Source organism: Protomyctophum parallelum (assembly GCF_964188405.1).
Source record: "Protomyctophum parallelum genome assembly, chromosome: 3".
In the NCBI taxonomy this organism is placed as follows: domain Eukaryota; kingdom Metazoa; phylum Chordata; class Actinopteri; order Myctophiformes; family Myctophidae; genus Protomyctophum; species Protomyctophum parallelum.
In genome coordinates, this window is record NC_139698.1 from 16,805,994 (window position 1) to 16,826,321 (window position 20,328).

The 20,328-nt window shown below is 46.4% G+C and overlaps 1 protein-coding gene across 1 annotated transcript in view; it reads right to left on the reverse strand.

Annotated features, from left to right (window-relative positions):
• Positions 1-359: 359 nt before the first annotated feature.
• Positions 360-20,328, reverse strand: part of LOC310855872 (uncharacterized protein) — a 24,959-nt gene continuing 4,990 nt past the window's right edge. The window contains exons 2-9 of the mRNA XM_083761041.1: positions 17,006-18,828; positions 14,704-16,535; positions 12,858-13,173; positions 9,727-9,913; positions 8,459-8,557; positions 4,221-4,494; positions 3,904-4,020; positions 360-1,945 (exon numbers count right to left, since the gene is read on the reverse strand). Of these exons, the coding sequence (XP_083617167.1) occupies positions 1,782-1,945; positions 3,904-4,020; positions 4,221-4,494; positions 8,459-8,557; positions 9,727-9,913; positions 12,858-13,173; positions 14,704-16,535; positions 17,006-17,826 (3,810 nt within the window). The 5' untranslated portion in view covers positions 17,827-18,828 and the 3' untranslated portion in view covers positions 360-1,781. The remainder of the gene's footprint in view (positions 1,946-3,903; positions 4,021-4,220; positions 4,495-8,458; positions 8,558-9,726; positions 9,914-12,857; positions 13,174-14,703; positions 16,536-17,005; positions 18,829-20,328) is intronic.

Here is a 20,328-nt window from a genome sequence, read left to right on the forward strand (position 1 = left end):
TGGTTTTGTGAATGTCACAGATCATATGATTCATATCATGTGCCTTGATGTTAAGCTGTTTAAATGTACACATGACACACATCAAATCTGTACTTGAAATGTCACGGCCACAGTTTACAATAAATATGATCAGGAGGCAATTGCAACTCTTCTTCAATTAGTGAAAATAGCAGATGTACACAAAGCTCACAAGGTTAGGGAACCACTGGTGTAGTTTACTCTAAAGTAGTTAAACAGCATTGACACGTTTCACTTTAGTTCAAGTTAGGATTTATTGAAGGAAAAAAAAACGAACAAACTCTAAATACAATTAAAATTGCTATTGGCAACGTATCTAACACCTTTTAAATTATGAAACCAGTGAATGTCAATGTTATCCCCTATTTGAGGGGCAGTTCACCCACCTAATTTGTTTTGTATTTAGTAACTCACCCCAGCCTTGAACTCACGTTCAAAACGGACCAATGCTGTAAGCTTTGGAAGGCAATCTTAGCCAATCGGGATGGAATATGGAAAATCGGACAGATCCATGTTGATCACATGACTATAGAGATAGTGTCTACCGATCTGCGTGATGTATGGATAAAATCTATAGGAGTAATATTTAAAAAAATCACACCCATGTGAAATGAGGGGCGCTTTTATCATCATGCATCACCTCTCCCCATGCCTTCCGCCTGGTGAAGACAATTCTCAATGTAATCACTGGGAGGACTGCCACTGGCTACACTGAATGTTCTAAGTATATAGCATTGCTCTTGGTTAAGATTGGCCTATTTACTTCCATCTATCAAATATTGGACTATTGCATCAGGAATGTGACAAAGATTTCCATGAATTCAAGGCTTCATGGGCTGAGTAATTCATTTAAAAAGTCATGAAGCATTGAAGCACCCCTTTGAAAGCATTATTCGTCAGTGCATGTTTACATAGGCTGTTATACAGTACTGTAGCAACCTTTGAGGTAGAAGTACTCCTTCAAAACAGCTATACGGTACAAGCACCTATACGGGGCAAATAATCATTCAAAACCATACATGTTTGGACTCTCTTGAGATGTTTTTACATTTTACAGTAGTGCTAATTATAGCCATTAGAAATTACTCAGTAGATCACATTGTTTTTAGCCAAATAGGCTCTGTCTGTGCAGCCAAAGACAAATTACTTCCTTCACAGGTGTTACCAATCTAACTATAAATGCACCAAGTCTCTGTGTGTACGTCTGTACGTCTGTAATCCACGTAACCCGAGAACCGTTCGCCCCACCTACTTCAAATTCGACACACACATTCCACATCCCTACAGGGAGTGCAGTGCCCGGTGTCGTTCCACATCCCCACAGGGAGTGCAGTGCCCGGTGTTGTTCCACAACCCCACAGGGAGTGCATTTCCCGGTGTCTAATCGGTCGGAACCACGGTTGTCCAGAACCGCCACAAAAGTCCACTGCCCCCCCGGGCACCACTCTAGTTATACTAATTAGGCCAACCATTATATTCTTGTCAAACCGCAATAACTCTATAGGACAAACAAAGTCAGGGTGCTGATATTGTGCATGTCGGCTCATTGTAAGTGATTGTCTAAGAATCCATCAACCATGTAATTAACAGATGTTGTGTCAAGGCGCACTGCTGTGCCCTAAGACAAGTGCAGGGCATGCAGGCGCGCCTCTGGACTTTGTGACAGCCACGCATTATAGTTATTATTTGTGAATTGCTATAAGATGAAGTCTGGCATTAATTTAATGAGGACACAGACAGACAGACAGACAGACAAGAGTCCCTTAGGTCTGTGGTATTTTGTGCGGCCGGTGTAGTACTACATCCACCGGCCCAGGGGGCAGCGTCTTGATGAGGGTCCAGACCTCGAGGCGTCTCATGCCCACCACGCTGACATCTTGGATCTGCAGCAGTTGGTCTCCTGGACACACCTGCTCCCCCGGACCTCCTGACGAGTGGTGGGGGGGAAAAAAACATACTCAGTGTTGATTTTGTCGACTAAAACTAAGACCCCGTTTAGACAGAGACGTTTCAAAAGATATCACTGAGTCGGTGTTAATCGAATCAATTAAGTTATCTGTCTACACTACAACAACCAAAACGGCAACCGGCCCTGAATGCGCCTGTAGTATATATGGCCAGACTGTAGGTGGTGCTGTAGCACTAGCTGGCACAAAGCCCCAAAAAGAGAGAAGTAGACATGATGCCAGTGTTGCTATGTCTGTTTATTATAAGCGACTGTGGGCTTATTTTTTGGCTTGTTAAGTGTATAGTTGATTATTTGGTCTTGTTTCCTATGATTTGATTTGATTTAGCACATTATAAAAACTAAATAATGAAGAATACAGAGAAGGGAAAGTGCCTGGATGAGGCAAGTAGCCCAATGGGCTACCTATAGAGGCTACAAGATAGACTACAATGAAACATTTAGGACATGATTGTATAGATTTACCTAAATACACGATTGGACTATATAAAATACAACAAAAGTATTCATGGCTGAGGGAAGTAGGGGTGCTGGAGGGGCTGAAGCACCCCCTCCCCCCAGGCACAGCCCCCCCTCGAACAGGAGGGAGAAGAAAAAAGGAAAAAAATATATATATATATGAATAATAGAAATGTCACGTTATTATTTATATAAATAAAAAGTGGACTGGTTGGAGGATAAAATAAATAGTATTCTTAAACCACACTTGTGTGACTTTTTTGGTTTGTTTTTATATTTATCATCGTCTCTGCTCTGCTGCTGACGTTATTTCCGGTTACCTTTACGCACAGGGCGCACGGATTTGAATTTCTCCGGTCAGCCTTACTGTGTGTGTTGTTGTTGTCAACATGGCTGAGAAGAGAATGAGTGATTTATTTGGTGGGTCCAAGCCCAAATCAAGTCTAGTTCATGAACCCCTCATGAGCACCAGCAGCAGTGTTCAGCAGGGGAGTGCTAACGTTGAGGAGGACATTGTCATGCAGTTGTAGTCACTATTGCAGTGAGAAATAATATAGTATTTACTAATTACTATGGCCGCCGTGCCAACTGAACTGCTGAATGCTGCTGTGATTTAATGTTAGATATTAGATTCTGACGGGGAGGGATCTATGATGAATGATGACGATACAACACCCGGGTCGCCGAGCCCAAGCGTGCTGCGCTGTCAGCTCGTCTGTTGTATAATAGGGCTATAATATTATATGTTTTGTTTTGATATCGGCGCCTTGCCAATGTCATATGTAGCCTAAATAGGCCTATGCCTTTTTATGATGCAGTTTGTTCATATAACTTGCGTGTGGAGAGGGAAAGTAAAAGCCACTTTTCCGCGTGAAAATGCGCAAAAACGTGCGTGCACGAGGATCATGCACGCGCACACCCCCTACTAAACGCTCAGCCCCTGCTAGTGTAAAGTACTTCCCGCGGGCCTGAAAGTATTCTAATTAAAAGATATGACACTTGGTTATCTACAGTAAGAGAAAAGAGATAATAAAAAAATATAAACAAAACACTAAAACATTCCAAGTGACTAAAACGTGACTAAAACTTAATTAAAACTATTCAAGAGACTATTACTGAAACTAAAATCAAAATCTCCTGCCAAAAACAACACTGCTCAAATGTTTTACTTAGATGTAAAAGTATATCGATGTTGTAATGTAGACATAACTAGTGACTAGGCAATACAGAAGGGCGGGGGGGGGGTTATTATTTCCACACAACAACTCTAAGGTATATTAATGACATATAGTTCAATGTTGAAAATGAGTGCTTATCCCCCTTTAAGTCTATTCAACTATTAGTCAGGTATTAATCAACAATAATCAACTACGATCATGTATAATCAAGTCTAATAAAGGTTAGTACACTAAAGTGAATGTGTGTGCGTGCATGCATGTTTGTGTGTGTGCGTGTCTCACCGTGGAAGATCTTCTGGATGCTCAGAGGTTTGTCTCCCAGGCTGGAGCCAGCCCCTCCCTCCAGACTGAAGCCCAGGTCTCTGCTGCGTTTCTCCAGACGCACGCACACACGCTGGCCTGAGAGACGCACGCACGCACGCACACAGACACACACACACACACACACACACACACACACACACACACACAGAGACGTAAAGGGTGTTCAATATCATTGAATCATGGGGGAAAAAAATAATAATAAAGAGTTATGAGGAAATGCACATAGATACTTTCCACCACTGAATCTCACCACTGACGGGGCAAAACCCTCTCACCTGTCGTTGTGGGCGGCGGCGTTTGCTGTGAGGCGGACGCCGGAACTCCTCCCTCTCCCGCCTTATATGGAGCTGTGGAGGCGGTGGCGGCCCGCCCCGCCCCCCTCCTCAGCACGACCACGCCCATGCTGCGCTCCTTGGCTCTCTTCAGCGTCCGCAGCGCCTCCAGGTGGGCGGAGCCGCAGAGCGCCGTGCCGTTGATTGACAGCACGTGGTCGCCCTCCCGGACGGAGCCCTCCTGTGCCGCGGCGCCCGTCGGGAACACCTTGTGCACCTGGATGGAGGAGGACAAACGAGTCGTGTTTTTGAGGGGCGCTAGCTATAGCCTCTCCTATGCTAGCCTCGGTCCCAGCCTTGCTCATCTGCGATGAGAAAAGCCTGGTCACAATAAAGGCAGAGAGTGCATAGCCGGAAATGTCGGTCTGGAACATCCGTCAGATGTATTTCCCCCGGATACGATATTTTTCGGTGTTCTGCCTTCCAGTCAATTGTATAATTTGGTGGAGGGGGGGAATGTACTGTGGAGACGTTAGTCCGTATCAATAGTCCAAAATACATGGCCGGTTAAGACTCACCCGTGGCCTCGGGTTAGGTGAGGGTTTGGCGTCGGACCAAAGATGCAGTATGCACCCGTGTCTGGAATCCAAAAATCACACCTGTGTGAAGTGAGGGGCGCTCTTATCATCTAACATCTATTCATCTCTATTAATCTAACTCTAATATATTAAAGTCTAACTAACTCATGTTGCTATGATTAGGTGATGTAATGTAATGTAACGATGTAAAACAAACGGTGTTTTTAAAACAAACATTGAACTAAAGACAAACATTAAACCTAGCGCCCCTCAAAAATCACAATCATCGGAAGTGAGCGGTGCCTTTTATCAATTCATGATTGATGATGTATGATGATGACGTGTAGAAGCAGTAACCACAGTTGCCGACTACCGACTAATACAGTGGTTCTCAACCAGTGGTCCTTGAGGGGGTTCCAGGTGGTCACCATGCTAAATGATGGAGAGTTGGTAATCAAACAGACCCTTATTAGATCTTTAACTGAGTGTAAAATTAAACCAATTAGTGGACCCTTATGGGTCCATTTGGTTTCATTTTGCACTCTCAAGAGTTAAAAATAAAGGGACGCTCCGCACAGATCTGCGCACAATCAATGTATTTATTTAGCAAGCTCTCGGGAAGGTCAGTAGACCGAAATTAGGTATAAGAATTGTTATTATGATCCGTTTCAATGCAGCATGGAATTGTGACTAATTATTATCCAACGATATACAGTAGGCTATAGTCCTCGATATGAAAACCACTGACATGACAGACACACAAAGTTGCCCCATTCAATTCCCATTCCATTCAATGCAATTCATTGAGTGCTTATGGTAGGGGAAATAGCCAATAAGGAGCTTTTGCTTGGAATGGATTCAGAATCATGAAAATCCTCTAGTTTGACACATTAAATGCTTCTTAACGCATAATTATAATTAGATTAGTTTTGCCTTATAGATTTTAATGGTAGGCCTACTCCAACTTTCAACCCCTGAATTTATGCATGTATATAATTCTCATTTTTTTACGGAGCTATGTGTGTGGCTGGGTGGCTGAGTGTCTGAGCACGAAAACAGCATGGTTGTTTTTTACCACCTGTGCGCAACCTAACACACACACAAACACACATGCACATATGAACTGTATATGTGGTGTGCCAGTACAGTACAGTACAGTACAGTACAGTACAGTACAGTACAGTACAGTACAGTACAGTACAGTACAGTACAGTACAGTACAGTACAGTACAGTACAGCTCAAATCTTAGATTGACTGGCCTATACCTGTTTCGCAATGCATCAAAAGGGCAACATTACGTTTAATCAGACTCTGGCATTACTCACTCTTTGTGTGATTTTTGTGTGATTTTTAGACAAAATCTGCAGGAGTATAGGGACAACATCAGGTTTAATCAGATCATTGAATGCTTTCAGTAGCGTCTACTGACTACAATATATCAGTGTTGGGTTAGTAGTACTAATGTCAGACAACGCGAGTCGTCGCTGTCAAAACAGTAGCCGTAATCGGCACACACAATGCAGCCTATACTGAGATCTTGGTAGGTCAGTAGACGATACTGAAAGCATTCAATGATCTGATTAAACCTGATGTTGTCCCTATACTCCTGCAGATTTGGTCTAAAAATCACCCAAATTGGTACAGAGTGAGTTGTGAGTATAGCCTATCTCTGGGGTTATGTAACCAGTGGTGGAAAAAGTACTTTGTTACGAGTAAAAGTACGGAATTGAAAATGTACTTAAATTACTAAAAGTTAAAGTATTCATATTGCAGAATGTCCCATTTCACAAGTTCAAAATGTGTACAAAATCTATTAAAAATAGATTTCTATTTTCAAATGGCCGAAATGTATATGGTTTAATGTGGTTAATGTTATGTTTTCTATAATCAAAATTAAAGTACTAAACTAAAGTTTTCAAATAATTGTAGTGGAGTAAAAGTACAAATTTTGGCTCTGAGATGTAGTTGAGTAGAAGTAAAGGTACTGGAAATTGGAAATACTCGAGTAAAGTACAAATACCTCAAAATGGTACTTAAGTACAGTACTTAAGTAACCAACATCTACAGTATGATATTATTGTCGGGTGCCATTCCATTTGGATATGACTGATTGCCTTCTAAAGGCCTCACTCACACCTTTCAATCTAGCATACAACATTGATGCATGCTAGATGTACAGTAAGCAAGATACAAGTGTCATGCATGACTACAAGCTGTTGTATGGCTTTCAGCTGTGTTTCGACTGCCCCCCCTCCCCCTCATACAACACAAATGTTGTGTCAGACCATGTGACTCCCATTGGAAATGCATTGGGGCAAGATGTATCACACCATTTGTATACAACAAGCATACATCAGTCTGTGTCTGTGAGTGAGGCCAAAGTGTGCGGGCCCTTGGAGACCTGTGCTTCCTTGTCCCTGGTTGATACTCCGTTGACGGTTTCTTCACCTTTGCATCGCTTTGCATTTTGTTTCGTTTATATCGCTGCTAATCTTACCTGTATCTACGTTTCCTTCTGTACTAGGCTACCTGCCGGTTCTAACTGCTGTGCTGCCTCTGTTGACTTTTGTATGAAATGAAGGCAGAAGGAACGAATACATAATAAATACTTAAATGACCACTTCACCACTTTTCAACCTATCTTCATATAATAGGTCCTCAGTGCTCCTCAGTCCTCACTAATAATCATGAGAAAATGGCACGATTTTTTTCTACTCAGTTTGTGTCTCATAGGAGGGAAACCGTCCTCCAGTGGCATCATCATTAGGCAGATTTTTACAAAAATGTTTAGATTTTCATTATCGTGAGAACGATGGCTTCCATTTTCGCATTGCAACTTTTCTATTCTATTCCCCATCGATGATGTCACTGGAAGACGGTTTCTGAACTGCCCACAGCCCTCCTATGAGACACAGACCGAGTAGAAAAGAATTGCGCCATTTTTTCATGATTATTAGTGAGGACCTATTATATGAAGATACCGGTAGGTTGAAAAGTAGTGAAGTAGTAAACTAAAGTAGTAAACTTTAACCCTAACCCTATAACTTCAGTCTTAACCGGCAATGTATGTCTGACTGACATGACTTAACCATCAGCGGTCTAAAACTTTACTAGCGGTCTAAAACTTTTACTCAGCAAAATAAGTTGTTTATAAAATAGTGGCGCAAGCAGGATTCGAACCCGGGAGGTATGGATTCAGAGTCTAATCAAACTAGCCAGCCATGAGGGTATAGGGGTTAGGGGATCCCCTCCCCATATTTCTGGCAGAAGCCGTTGAGGGCTGATTTCACCCTTCTGCATTGCTGTCGGGAGGAAACCAGCTCATAACTCCATTTTTTAGGTTTTTTGTTGATTTTTTTTGGCATGAATTGAACACCCTTTACGTCTGTTGTTTCGAAAATATTGAACCTAATGGAAAGTAGTGAAAAGTGCTTTGGACAAAACCTCTTAACTCCATTGGACCCTCAAAATGTCTGCTAAAGCAACTAACTCCACCACCTCTCCCCCTCTCATGGAAGTAATTGCTTTGTTGAATGAATGTTATGAGGTTTCCTCCCCGACAGCAGAGATATGTTTGCAACAAAAAAAGCTAGCTGGCTTTTTAGACAGACAGACAGACACGGACGGACGGACAGACAGACGGACGGCAGACCGTCACTCACAGTGACTGGCTTGTTCTGGTCCAGTCCTCCTGCGATGCTGAAGCCCAGGCCCACACCTACGTCCTTATGCAAGACCACCACCTGCACGTCCTCATAACTCTACACACACACACACACACACACACACACGCACACACACATACGCGCGCGCACACACACACACACACACACACACACACCCTCTCACACACACACACACGCACACACAGTTTAAATGGTAAATGGTGCATTTATATATCCAAAGCGCTTTACATATAGATTGTGCATTACGTTCACTCATTCGCATGCACATTCACACACCGATGAGGAAACCATGCAAGGCACCAACCAGCACATCAGGAGCAATTAGGGGTTCAGTGTCTTGCTCAAGGACACTTCTACACACCTTCCGGTCCGGTTGCCAACCGGCAACTCTACCCCTGAGCCACTGCCGCTCAGTTTAATTAGATCAGTTAGTGTAAATCGCTATAGGCCTGTATCTGCTCCTTTAATGACACTTTTTTTTACATTGATAGTATAGTCCAATATTAGGTCTAGTGCACTTTGACAGCATATCCCGTATTACTTGAAACTAATTTAGTTAAAAATGTGGATGTAAAATAATTGATTTTGTCTAGTTTGTCTAAATAATAGTTTTGTCTATGGGAAAAAATAATAATGGCTGATTTAAATTTCCAGTGGAACCAAACAACCACGCTATGCCTCATACTGTCAGACGGTGTAGTATACAGTGTTGTTTTTTATTTTAGTTTTAGTCATAGTCTTTGGACTGAAACTTAATTTAGTTTTAGTCATATTGTAGTCACCTGTTCGAATGTTTTAGTGTTAGTCTAGTTTTAGTCGACTAAGTGTCATGCGATTTTAGTTGAAAAAATCTACTGGTGATTTAGTTGACTAAAATGTATTTTGGCGGGTAAGGACAGATTATACACTTGCTGAAAATAGCCGATCTACAACGCGCTGCGACGCGTTGTGAGCTATTTTCAGCATGCCAAAAAGAGTAAGATGACTTACACTGGATCTCTTGTCCACTAGTCCCTTCCTCTACTGGATCTCTTGTCCACTAGTCCCTTCCTAACATTTTAGTCTAGTTTTTATTTGTTGACGAAATTGTCAGTACATTTAGTCTCAGTTTTAGTCACCATAGCTTATAGTTTTCATTTAGTTTCCATTTAGTTTTCGTCAGCGAAAAAAGGTAGTCGACGAACATTTTTCTTCTTAGCTTTAGTCGACAAAATCAACACTGCGGTGTCTACAGTATAGGCTACCTGAAGAGTGCTGTCCCCAAGTCCCCTGACGTCCTGCAGGAGGCGCTCCAGCTCCTCGGCGGGCATGACGGACACGTAGGACAGCGCGGACATGTCGGAGCGCAGAGAGTTGGACCAGTCCTCGCTGCTGCTGCTGTCGCTCTCCGACTCGTACTCCACTCCGCCCAGGTTGCACAGATCTGCAAGACTACACACACACACACGCAGTACAATTTACAGCAGTGGCGTGCACAGATACACTAGAATAGGGCCTGCCCTTTTCTCCTCTGCGAAGCAATGTGCCCTTTTGAAGGGAAAAAAACACACACCAGAAGCAAGGATTTGAGTTAAAAACGTTCGCTCTGAAAGAATATATATTCAAAGATTTGCACCACATTTTCAGGATAAAAAAATAGCAGACCTACAAGCTTTAGCTCATATGAGCTTGAAGATCCGCTATTTTTCAACAGCTTAAGTATAACGTAATGCAAAAATTGTTTTTTTTGTACAGTGTACACTGTACAGTATGTGGACCATGGTGACATTGATCAATTATTGATAAAAAAGCTTCTAATATATTATTTATGCCCCCAAAATCTATAAATCTCACACTATTAAGGCAACCGGACGGTTCCACTCGCTGCACAATGTGCCCTTTTTTCCACTTGAGCAACTGCCCCCGTGTGCACGCCACTGATTTACAGAGAGTTGCAGGGACGTGCACACATAGATATCAAAGGGGGGCTTCAGGCAGCCCCTGCCCTTTTACCCGTCTGTAAAACAACTGCCCCCATACTCCAGACCACGAATGCAGCATTTACTATAATGGTGAAAGAAATGCAAAATGCCACTCCTCTCCTTTCCATGCCGTATACCGGAAGGCACCATTCAGGAGAATTGTTTATTTTTCTCCTGAACAAATTTGTTTAGAAATCCATGTCCAAATCCTGGTCTCTAAAATGCCTCCCCCTGGCCAGCCTGGGCGCCTGATGGAGGGGAAAGGAACTGGTTGGAATAACGTGTTCCTTCCACGCGCTACGTCCAACCAGGGAAACTCCCCCCTGTCAGGTGTAAAGGAGCAACTTGGACACTCATGCATGAAGGAAGCATGAGTTCAAGTCCGCTGCTCTCCCCAGGTTGGCGGAGGGTGTGTAGAGCCCAGGATCACATTAGATAATTGACACAGGGGTGAAAAATGGGTTACAAAATCGTGGGATAAAAGAATTATAAAAAAATAAAAAAATCCATGTCGTTACACATGCATCTCCACTAGCTAAAGAGTGCTGGGTTTGCGCCGCGAAAATAGCTGATCTACAAGCTCTCAACACGTCACGCTGAGCTTGTAGATCTGCTATTTCCGCTATTTTGGGCCAAAAAGTGGGATTTCAGCCCCTGCCTCTGTAACACTCTCTGCACGTGCCTGGAGAGTTTGACCAGACCTGTCTGACTCTGACTCGTACTCCACTTCGCCCAGGTTGCACAGATCTGCAAGACTACACGTACACTAATTCGCAATGCACAGTTTCTAATGTAGGCCTTTATAGCACACACTCTTATCCAGAGCGACTTCCAATAACCCATTTAGACCTGAGGACGATTCTACGAATGCCTTCTAAAACCTGACAGTTTTCTTGAAAAACCCTATATGTTTCTGTGTCAGACTGTCAGTGCATGGTTCTCAAACATTTTCATGTCAAGGACCCCCAAACATTATATGTAATTGGCCTCCGACCCCCATCTCAAAATATGTTGTTGAAACGTTCACTTTAAAATAATATATATATTCAAAATTTGTATAAGTATAACATAATGCTTAAAACACCAAAAGCGGTTCCGCCGCCCAGAATGGCCCCCAGTAGGGTTTGCGATCCATAACTGGAGGAACCCCGATCCAACATTGAAGAACCAGCGTCGGTTCTGTCACATTTGAAACCGGACCCGGCTTGACGCTTATGTGGACTTATCACCTCGGCTGTACAATAACAATAATAATAGCCTACCGAATGTTTGAATAGGCCAGGGGTTCCAAATGGTGGAATAGTGGCACTATAGCCTACTATAGGAGTTGTTAAATAGAACATTAAGGAATGGGACCGTTAAGAGGGAATTGTTAAGGAGCAGGAATCATTAAAGTCCTGCTGTAAACATACATGTACCTATAGCCATACCTAGCATAGCCAGGCGCCCTAGCAGGCCCTAACAGCTCCATCGAAACCAGCCCTCATGTCGACAGACAGTGGAAGGTGTCAGTCAGTAAGGGATACAGGGGGAGAGTGCTATGGGGGGGGGGGGTGAGTCAGTCTACAGACAAAACTAAATACTAAATTGGGAGTGAGTCTGCAGTTCTGACTACAATGAGGAGCTTGTTTGTTAAACAGCCAGTAAACAACACATTAAGCACTGTCAGTGTTACACTGTTGTTTTTGCAACCAGCAAACAAGGTTTTCTACCGGGGAGAGGGGTATACCGGAAATCATGTTGACTGCATGCGCCAGGCTATTGGCGACCATGCAGGCTCAATGAAGTATACTGTACGTGTATAGGGGTGTTTCAAGCTCATGTAAAACGGGAGGCCTACTTTGGTTAGACATACAGTAGCATCGGTCCGACTGGATTAAGGTTGATGCGGGGTGCTTTAAAATGACCGTATTAAGAGTGGTTGAGGGGTGCGTTAAGACGACCGGATTAAGGTTGGTGCGGGGTGCTTTAAAACGACCGGATTAAGAGTGGTTGAGGGGTGCGTTAAGACGACCGGATTAAGGTTGGTGCGGGGTGCTTTAAAACGACCGGATTAAGAGTGGTTGAGGGGTGCGTTAAGACGACCGGATTAAGAGTGGTTGAGGTGTGCGTTAGAACGACCGGATTAAGGTTGGTGAGGGGTGCGTTAAAACGACCGGATTAAGGTTGGTTGAGGGGTGCGTTAAAACGACCAGATTAAGGTTGGTTGAAGGGTGCGTTAAAACGACCGGATTTAGGATAGTGAGGGCTGCGTTAAGACGACCAGATTGAGGTTGGTGAGGGGTGCGTTAAGGGTTGGGTGCTTCAAAACGCCACTGAGCAACTGAGCAACACTGAAACGAATAGCAGGGGGGAGGGGGGTATCGCTCCAGTTCAGTCTCTATCCTTTTAATACTCTATGGTAAAAACCCCACCTGACACAGAAGCTCCTGCGGTCCGATTGGTTGCTGGTGATGGTCGCCGACGACTCGTCCGAGTCGTAGTTGGAGTCTTGGTCCTTCTCAGTGCCGTCGTCGTCGTCGTCGTCGTCGCGGTCGTTCCAGCCCTGGATGCGTTGGTTCCAGGTGGTCACCCAGGCCTCCAGGGAGTCCTCCACGGCGGCTCCCTGGGATGTCACCCAGGCCTCCAGGGAGTCCTCCGCCGCTGCGCCCCGGGGCTTCTTCACCCTGCGGGTCTCCAGGGTGCCGTCTGCTGCGCCACCCTCGTTCCTCACGCTACCACTGGACAGGACTGGAGCAAAAAAATGGTTACAATGCAGTTGGCTGACGCTAATGAAATGACGAAATGTATAAGTGAGTAAGCCTTGTAAAGGAAAGGAATTAAGGTACTATGTTTACCCAGGGTAACTGGACTAAGCTCAAGAACTTGTTTACAGCCAGGCCCTGCTCATAGAACTAGCGACCTTCCGATATCAAGACCGCTCCGCAAATCGTTCGGCCACCGCTGCCTCAATGTGCCGAGCCATGAGGCCCATATACAAGTTTCAAGTACAACCCCCTGGACATGATGTACAGTACAAGTACACACCCTGGACATGACGCTAGTAAGTCGCAGGGACTAGCTTACCCTTGATGCTGAGTGCCAAGCAGGGATTTACCCCCAATCCAACCCTTGATGTTGAGTGCCAAGCAGGGAGGTGAACCCTGACCTCCCAGTCCCATGCACGGACTGGGAGGTCAGGGATTAATCTAGAGTTGCAATACCCTCCATTGACTCCCCACTCATCCAATAAATATCGTTTTGCTATAAGTTATCCATGCATCCCTCTTTTATCCATCCGGCGAGACGGGTCGCCGCATTTTGGGAGCACTAAGTAACTTCTCCAGGTGCTCCTCTGAGTACTAGAACAAAAAAGTTGTGTGCAGCCCTGCATATAGAACTAGAACAATAAGGGACGGAAAGGGTATTGTCCAGTTTACAAAACGATCTAAAACTAATTAAAATCATAGAGAAAATTTGATCAATATATTTAATAAAAAATTTTGGGAGGCTATCCTTTTAGTGTTTTGCTCATTTTACTATACTATAATACGGTACTTTTCAGACCTTTTTGAATGTCGTCCCTGACAAATACCCCAAATTACAATTAATACAAAAAGCTAGAAATAACACTAAAGGCCTATCCATGCTCCAGTTTTCCGTGATGAGGTGACCACCCAAACGGTGGTCAGAGTAAAACAATCACACCCGTGTGAAGTGAGGGGCGCTCGTATCATCTTACAACATCGAGATTGTATTTGCGCAGTAACAGACACAACACAAACACAGACAAAACAAACATTAAACTCTGTCCATTGCAATGGCGTTTTTAACGTTTGTCTATAAGGAAAAACAAACATTAAACCTGTATATAGCCCTCAAAAACAGAGAGATGTGTGAGCGGTGACCACCTCAGCGTGACGTCATATTGTAGTTTTTGGTGTTCACCTTTACCCCTAAAACTGGACTATGAATAGGCCTTAAAACTAAGCAATGAAAAAAAATCACACCCGTGTGAACTGAGTGGTGCAACTCCCCCCCCCCCCCTCCTCTCTCTCTCTCTCTCTCTCTCTCTCTCATTAGCAGGCAACAGTACAGCACTATCTCTCTCTCTATTTCTGGCACAACAGCGCTCCTACTGGTACTAATAGTCATACTCGTGCTCATTAACGTCACATACATAGGCGGACGACACATAGGCGGACACGGACATTGCTTTTCCTTGGAGTGGTTGCACCACTCAAAAATGTATACACTATATAAATTCGAAACCATAAGAACCTTGTAGCGGAGAAGGGACCACATGTGGGAGTTTTCCGGGGGCGGATGTGGAGGTGGTGCAGCTGGGGAGAGAGGAGAGGATATGATGATGCTGGCGGGGGGACGGCACGGAGCCGCGCTTCTGACCGTGCAGGCCGGAAGAGACTGCGGCGGCATCGTCCCCGTGCGCGGTGACAGCGGCGTCGGAGAAGCAGGGTGAGTCGTCGGGGTTGGTTGGCGTCGCGTCGTCATCGTCGCCGTTGTGTGTTCTCTGACCGCACGATCGTGAACCGTGGTCGTTGTTGTTGTTGTGGTTGCTGTTGTTGGAGTCGCATAGCGGCAAGGACAGCGCGTGAGCGCCTGCGCCTCTGACGTCCCTCTGACACCACCGGTCAACGGGAAGGTTCCCGCACGTCTGCGTCCTCCCCCCCCCGCCGCCGCCTGCGTCGCCTAATTCTCGCTCACTCGGAATGGGATCTGCGCCGTCGCCCGTGGAAGCCGACACCACGTTCGTCGACCTCGTCTCGCGTCTCCTCTCCTCCTCCTCGTCTCGTGGTTCCCTCCAGATTCCCGCCGCCGTGGTACTGGCCGAGCCGCCGCCGTCGTCATCACGTCCCGTTCTATGCGGGGTCTTCTTCTTCCCTCCGATGCTCAGCTCAGTGTCATCTATCGTTCTGTTGGGGGTCTTCAGCTCGTCTATCGCTCGGTCCGACCTGCTCTTCCTCACGCCGGCGGTATCCGTCTCCGTCGTCTCCATCGACGCCGCGCGTTGTCCGTCGATCCAGCGCCGCCCTCTCAGCCGGCCCACCCCTCGATCCGATTCGCTGCTGTCCTTCGGCCCGTCGCGCGCCACCGACAACAACCCGAGCTCGGCCGGCACCGAGAAAGATCGCCTGGGCTTCTGGTGCTTCCCAGCCGAGCCCCCCGCTGAGCCCAATGCACTCTGTGTCAGAGCCTCGTACTGGCTGATCTTGTTCCTGACGCTGGCCGCGGAGGGAACCACCAGCTTCTTCGCCTCTGTGCTTTTGACGTGGATCTTCTGCGCGACCGACTTGAACTTCTCCTCGCGGAGGCTGCCGCTGCCCTTCCGTATAATAAGAGTGTCCGCCTCCTTTATGGTCTCCTTTTCCTCGCGGAGGCTGCCGCTGCCCTTCCGTATAAGAGTGTTCGCTTCCCTCGCGCTCTCCGCGTCAGTCCGCCTATCCTTCTCGGGTTCTCCTACTCGCTCTGCGTCGTTCGTCGTCGTCTCCTTCGCACCCTCGCCGCCACCGACGTCCGCCTCCCCCCCGCCTCTTTCCGCGGCCCGGTCCTTGATTACACTCGCCCGTCGTCCTTCTCTGAGCCCGCCGGACGGATCCGAGAGACGTGCAGCTTTATTGACGCCGTCTTCCTCACCCTGCAGCGTGCTGTGATGCGCGGTTGCGGCGGCAGCGGTGTTGTTGGGGGGCGGAGCGGCCGCCGCCGCCTCCGCGGCTGCCCTGGTGCGCCTGATCTGAGCGGCCACGCTCTGCCTGCCCCTGCTCCTGTCCAGAGACATGGTTATGCCCGCCGCTGCTGCCGCGCCCCACTCTGTCGCTCCGTCGTCCTCGCTCCCCCGAGCCTGATCACGAAGACTTTGCCTTCCCCTCAACGGGCTGACCGGCGCCGAGAGGGGGAAGTGTGTGGCGGTGGAGTTCCTGCGAGCGGCGGCCGCTGCAGTGTCCAGGCGGGAGGGAAGGCGCCAGTCGTCCAGCGGCGCCGAGAAGCGCTTCATGGCTCTGGCCGGGTCGTCGGCCGTGGATCCGTAGAGCTTCTCGATGCGCTCCCAGATGCTCTGTCCTCCTTTGGGTCCCAGCGAAACGGACGTCGTCTCCCTGGAAGTATATAGAACCGGGGGGGACGGGGGGGTCAGGGATCATCGTGTTGTTTATAACTGAAACCAATTAATTAAAACTATAGAATTGGACTAAACGTTAAAACACTTTAGTTCACTGAGATTTTTTTTTTAAACCTAGAAAAATTGCTCCTCGGAGCGCATGTCTCATGAAAGACAATGAAAAATAAGGCTTTATAAGACAAAACTATAACTAACTGGAATTGTGTTCAATAGCCAATATCTTTCTTTAAAATAGAGAAAATAGACGATGTACGAGCTTGCAGATCTTCTATTTTCTCAAATGTGTCGCTCCTGACTGTCATAATTAAAATGAAAAACTGAATATAAGATAACACTTAACATATCATTGTGATAAAACTAGCAAATTTGCTTTAAAAACGAATTAAAAGTAAACTAATTATGACACAAATAATGAAGCAATTCAAAACTGTAATAATAAAGAATAACCTTGGGCCGGACGTGGAACCGGACATAGAGCGAGATTTCAGCCTGGATGGGAGAGTCCTTACCCCGGAGACCCGGTCATCTAGAGCCTGGGTCTTTACCCCGGAGGAGGAGACCCTGTCCTCCGGAGCCTGGGTCTTTACCCCGGAGGAGACCTTGTTCTCCGGGGCCTGGGTCTTTACCCCGGAGGAGACCTTGTTCTCCGGAGCCTGCTGGGCTGCAGCGTGACTGGGTCCAGGAGATGGACGGCCATCTCCGCTCATGCTGCATGTCCCTGCTGAGGACGTCGTCACCTCCACCCTGTCTCTGTCGTCAGAGGACGCCAGAGTCCCGGTGCCGCTGGACCGGCGTTCGGGGCTAGAAGGCCCTTCTTCTCTCCGCTCCAGTCCGTTGCTCTTAGTGTTACTATTATTCCGCTGGTAAAGCCCCGTCGTCCTTTCTGCCCGGTCGCTGTTCTCACTGTCGCCGGTGTCCCTCTGACTCGCCCCGACGGCGGCCGCCATACCGCCGTTCAAAGTCCCTTTATCCTCGCCGCGGCGTGCCGTCTTGACACCGCCTGTACCGTCCTCCTCCCGAGTCTCGCTTCGTGAGACCCCGTCGACGCGAGCGTCCGTCTTCCTGCAGGCTGCGTCGGCGACGTCGCGTCCCTTTCCGTCGTCCTGCGTTGTCGCTGTCAGCGCGGCCAGCGTCCCGAGTCTGACGGCGGCACCACCACCACCACCGTGCCTGCAGGCGGCCGGGTGGTAGGACGGAGAGCTGGCTGACCGGATGGTGAAACGGGCTCTGCGTGTGGTACCTGGAGGTGGAAGGAAGGTCAAGTCCATCGCCTCCTCCCCCCGTGCCACGCGAGGGCGCGGGAAGATGAAAAGTAACCTAGTAGCTGCTGCCGCTATAATGCTTACCACCAAACCCTCAGAGCGCTGTATTTTGACACATACGTGTTGACAGCAAATTCCGATTCAGTCTCATAGGTCTTTTGAATAACACGCTGTTTAGTTTGAGTCCTATTTTAATCATCAATCTTAGTCTAGTCGTAGTAGACTAATATCAAAATCTTAGTATTTTTAGTCTTAAAAAAAAATTAACACTGTGTTTGACGCTGACACAATCCAAATACAGACCCTATACTATAGCTCTTTCCAGGCCAGACTCTGACAACGTGCCATTCCTGTTTTCCTGTTGTCTCATAAAAGGTGACGTTATGTGGCTTCAAATCATACGTTAGAGCTCAGCGTTCAGGAGAATGTGAATGCAAAGCGCTGCCTACACGTTCACATAGCTGACATTCCACTGATGATGCTGCCTCTGCCTGCTTGTTGTTGTTGACTAGAGGAATGTCAAATGTCAAACAGACACAGGGGAGGGGCAGGTGGGCTATTGGGGTGTTTGTTGGGGGGTGAGAATTGGCCCCAATTGATGGATATTGTGTCCCTATTATTGGACTCCTTGGGTTTTGCTGTGGACTGACGCCAAATTTGTCTCCCAGTAGTTGAGAGAAGCACTGGTGTGGAATCTCTCTGTACCCGCTTTGCGCTGTCTCTCTTATTGTAATGTTGTCCACAGTGTTCTGTTGTAGAGTGCTGCTTGTCCACAGTGTGCTGTTGTAGAGTGTTGCTTGTCCACAGTGTTCTGCTGTAGAGTGTTGCTTGTCCACAGAGTTATGTTTTAGAGTGTTGCTTGTCCTCAGTGTTCAGTTATAGTGTTGATGTCCACAGTGTTATGTTATAATGTTGCTTGTCCTCAGTATTCTGTTATAGTGTTGTTGTCCTCAGTCACGGCCCACGGCACGACGGTCCAGGTGTGGATTCATGCAGCTGCCACCTTGCCTGCAAACAAAAGCATATAAGAAACACGCACATTATGAAAGTGTCATTGCAACATGGAGACAAAAGAAATGAACTAAATATTGGAGAGCGGACTGGGAGCCAAAACAAAAACAGTCAAAGTGGGGTCTGGGGACCCCCACGGGCAGTCCTTTGAGGGGGTCACCATCCATCAAGCTGAATGAATTAAAACTAGACCGGTGCCCGGGGACCCCCCCAGAGAGTCCCGACTCCACAGTTAAATGTTAGTATATATAGCCTCCAAATCATTGAAACCATTTTAATCATATTTTGTACTTGGTTTGATCGCAAATAGCAAATATCTACAAACTAATTGCGATTCGCTGTGAACTTGTCTTCTTAATCATGAAATGTTTTGGAGCATATTTAACAACACACATGTTAATTTAATTGAATTTCAACCTTTATTTAGTTCTCAGAGAACTGAGAGCTGGGACCCTCTTTTTCAGCGGTGCCGAGACTACAACAACAAAAATCTCCCGGTCCACCCCAGTACACTCTGAGGGTCCCCAACTTCACAAGACACAAAAAAACATGTTTTGTTAAAACACACGCACACACGCATGCACGCTCACACACACACACACACACACACACACACACACACACACACACACACACACACACACACACACCCACACAAACAGCTGTTTATACAAGCAGCATACTACAGTTGAGCTGTCACCAATGTTTGAGAACTGGAAATACTGCCCCTGTAGCAATCCAGCGTGTAAACACACAATTGTATCACAGTGTCACACATGACTCACTTTACGATACTATTACTTGTTTGTGAGGTCAACAGCATTTTTTAGAAGGAAGAATAGAGATATGCACACACTGGTGATGCTGAAAACGGCTCCTCGTCAGTTTTTAAAACGTTGACAAGCAATAAAACTTCAGGGGAACAGCAACACGCAGGCCCTAGCTATTCTTCTTTTAGATATTTTTCGGTTTGTCTTGTCTTGCACCTGCATGGCCACGGACGTGCGTGCACTACCTTATTCAACAGCATTTTAGCACAGCAATTTTATGAATGCCATTTGAACCTTTGATCCTTAACCCTAAGGTGTCATGCCCGAACAAAAAGAGGAACAAACATATCAGGCCTACATGTTTAAACCTAAACCCAACCTCAACCTTTCCTAATTGCAACTCTAAACTAAAAAGCATGTATAAGACCATGACAACCAACATTTATTTTTACTCTCACAAGTATACAGTTGCAAGTAACGCACGCACGGACATACGCCCGCACACACACACACACACACACACACACACACACACACACACACACACACACACACACACACACACACACACACACACACACACACACACACACACAGGATTCAGTTAAAGCTGATCAGATAAGACACGGCAGAGAACAAAGACCACAATAGTGTGCTTATACCAACTGAGGGTGACTGCCTCTGAACAGCAGGTGATCAGATCAACCATCACACCCCTGTGCCATTC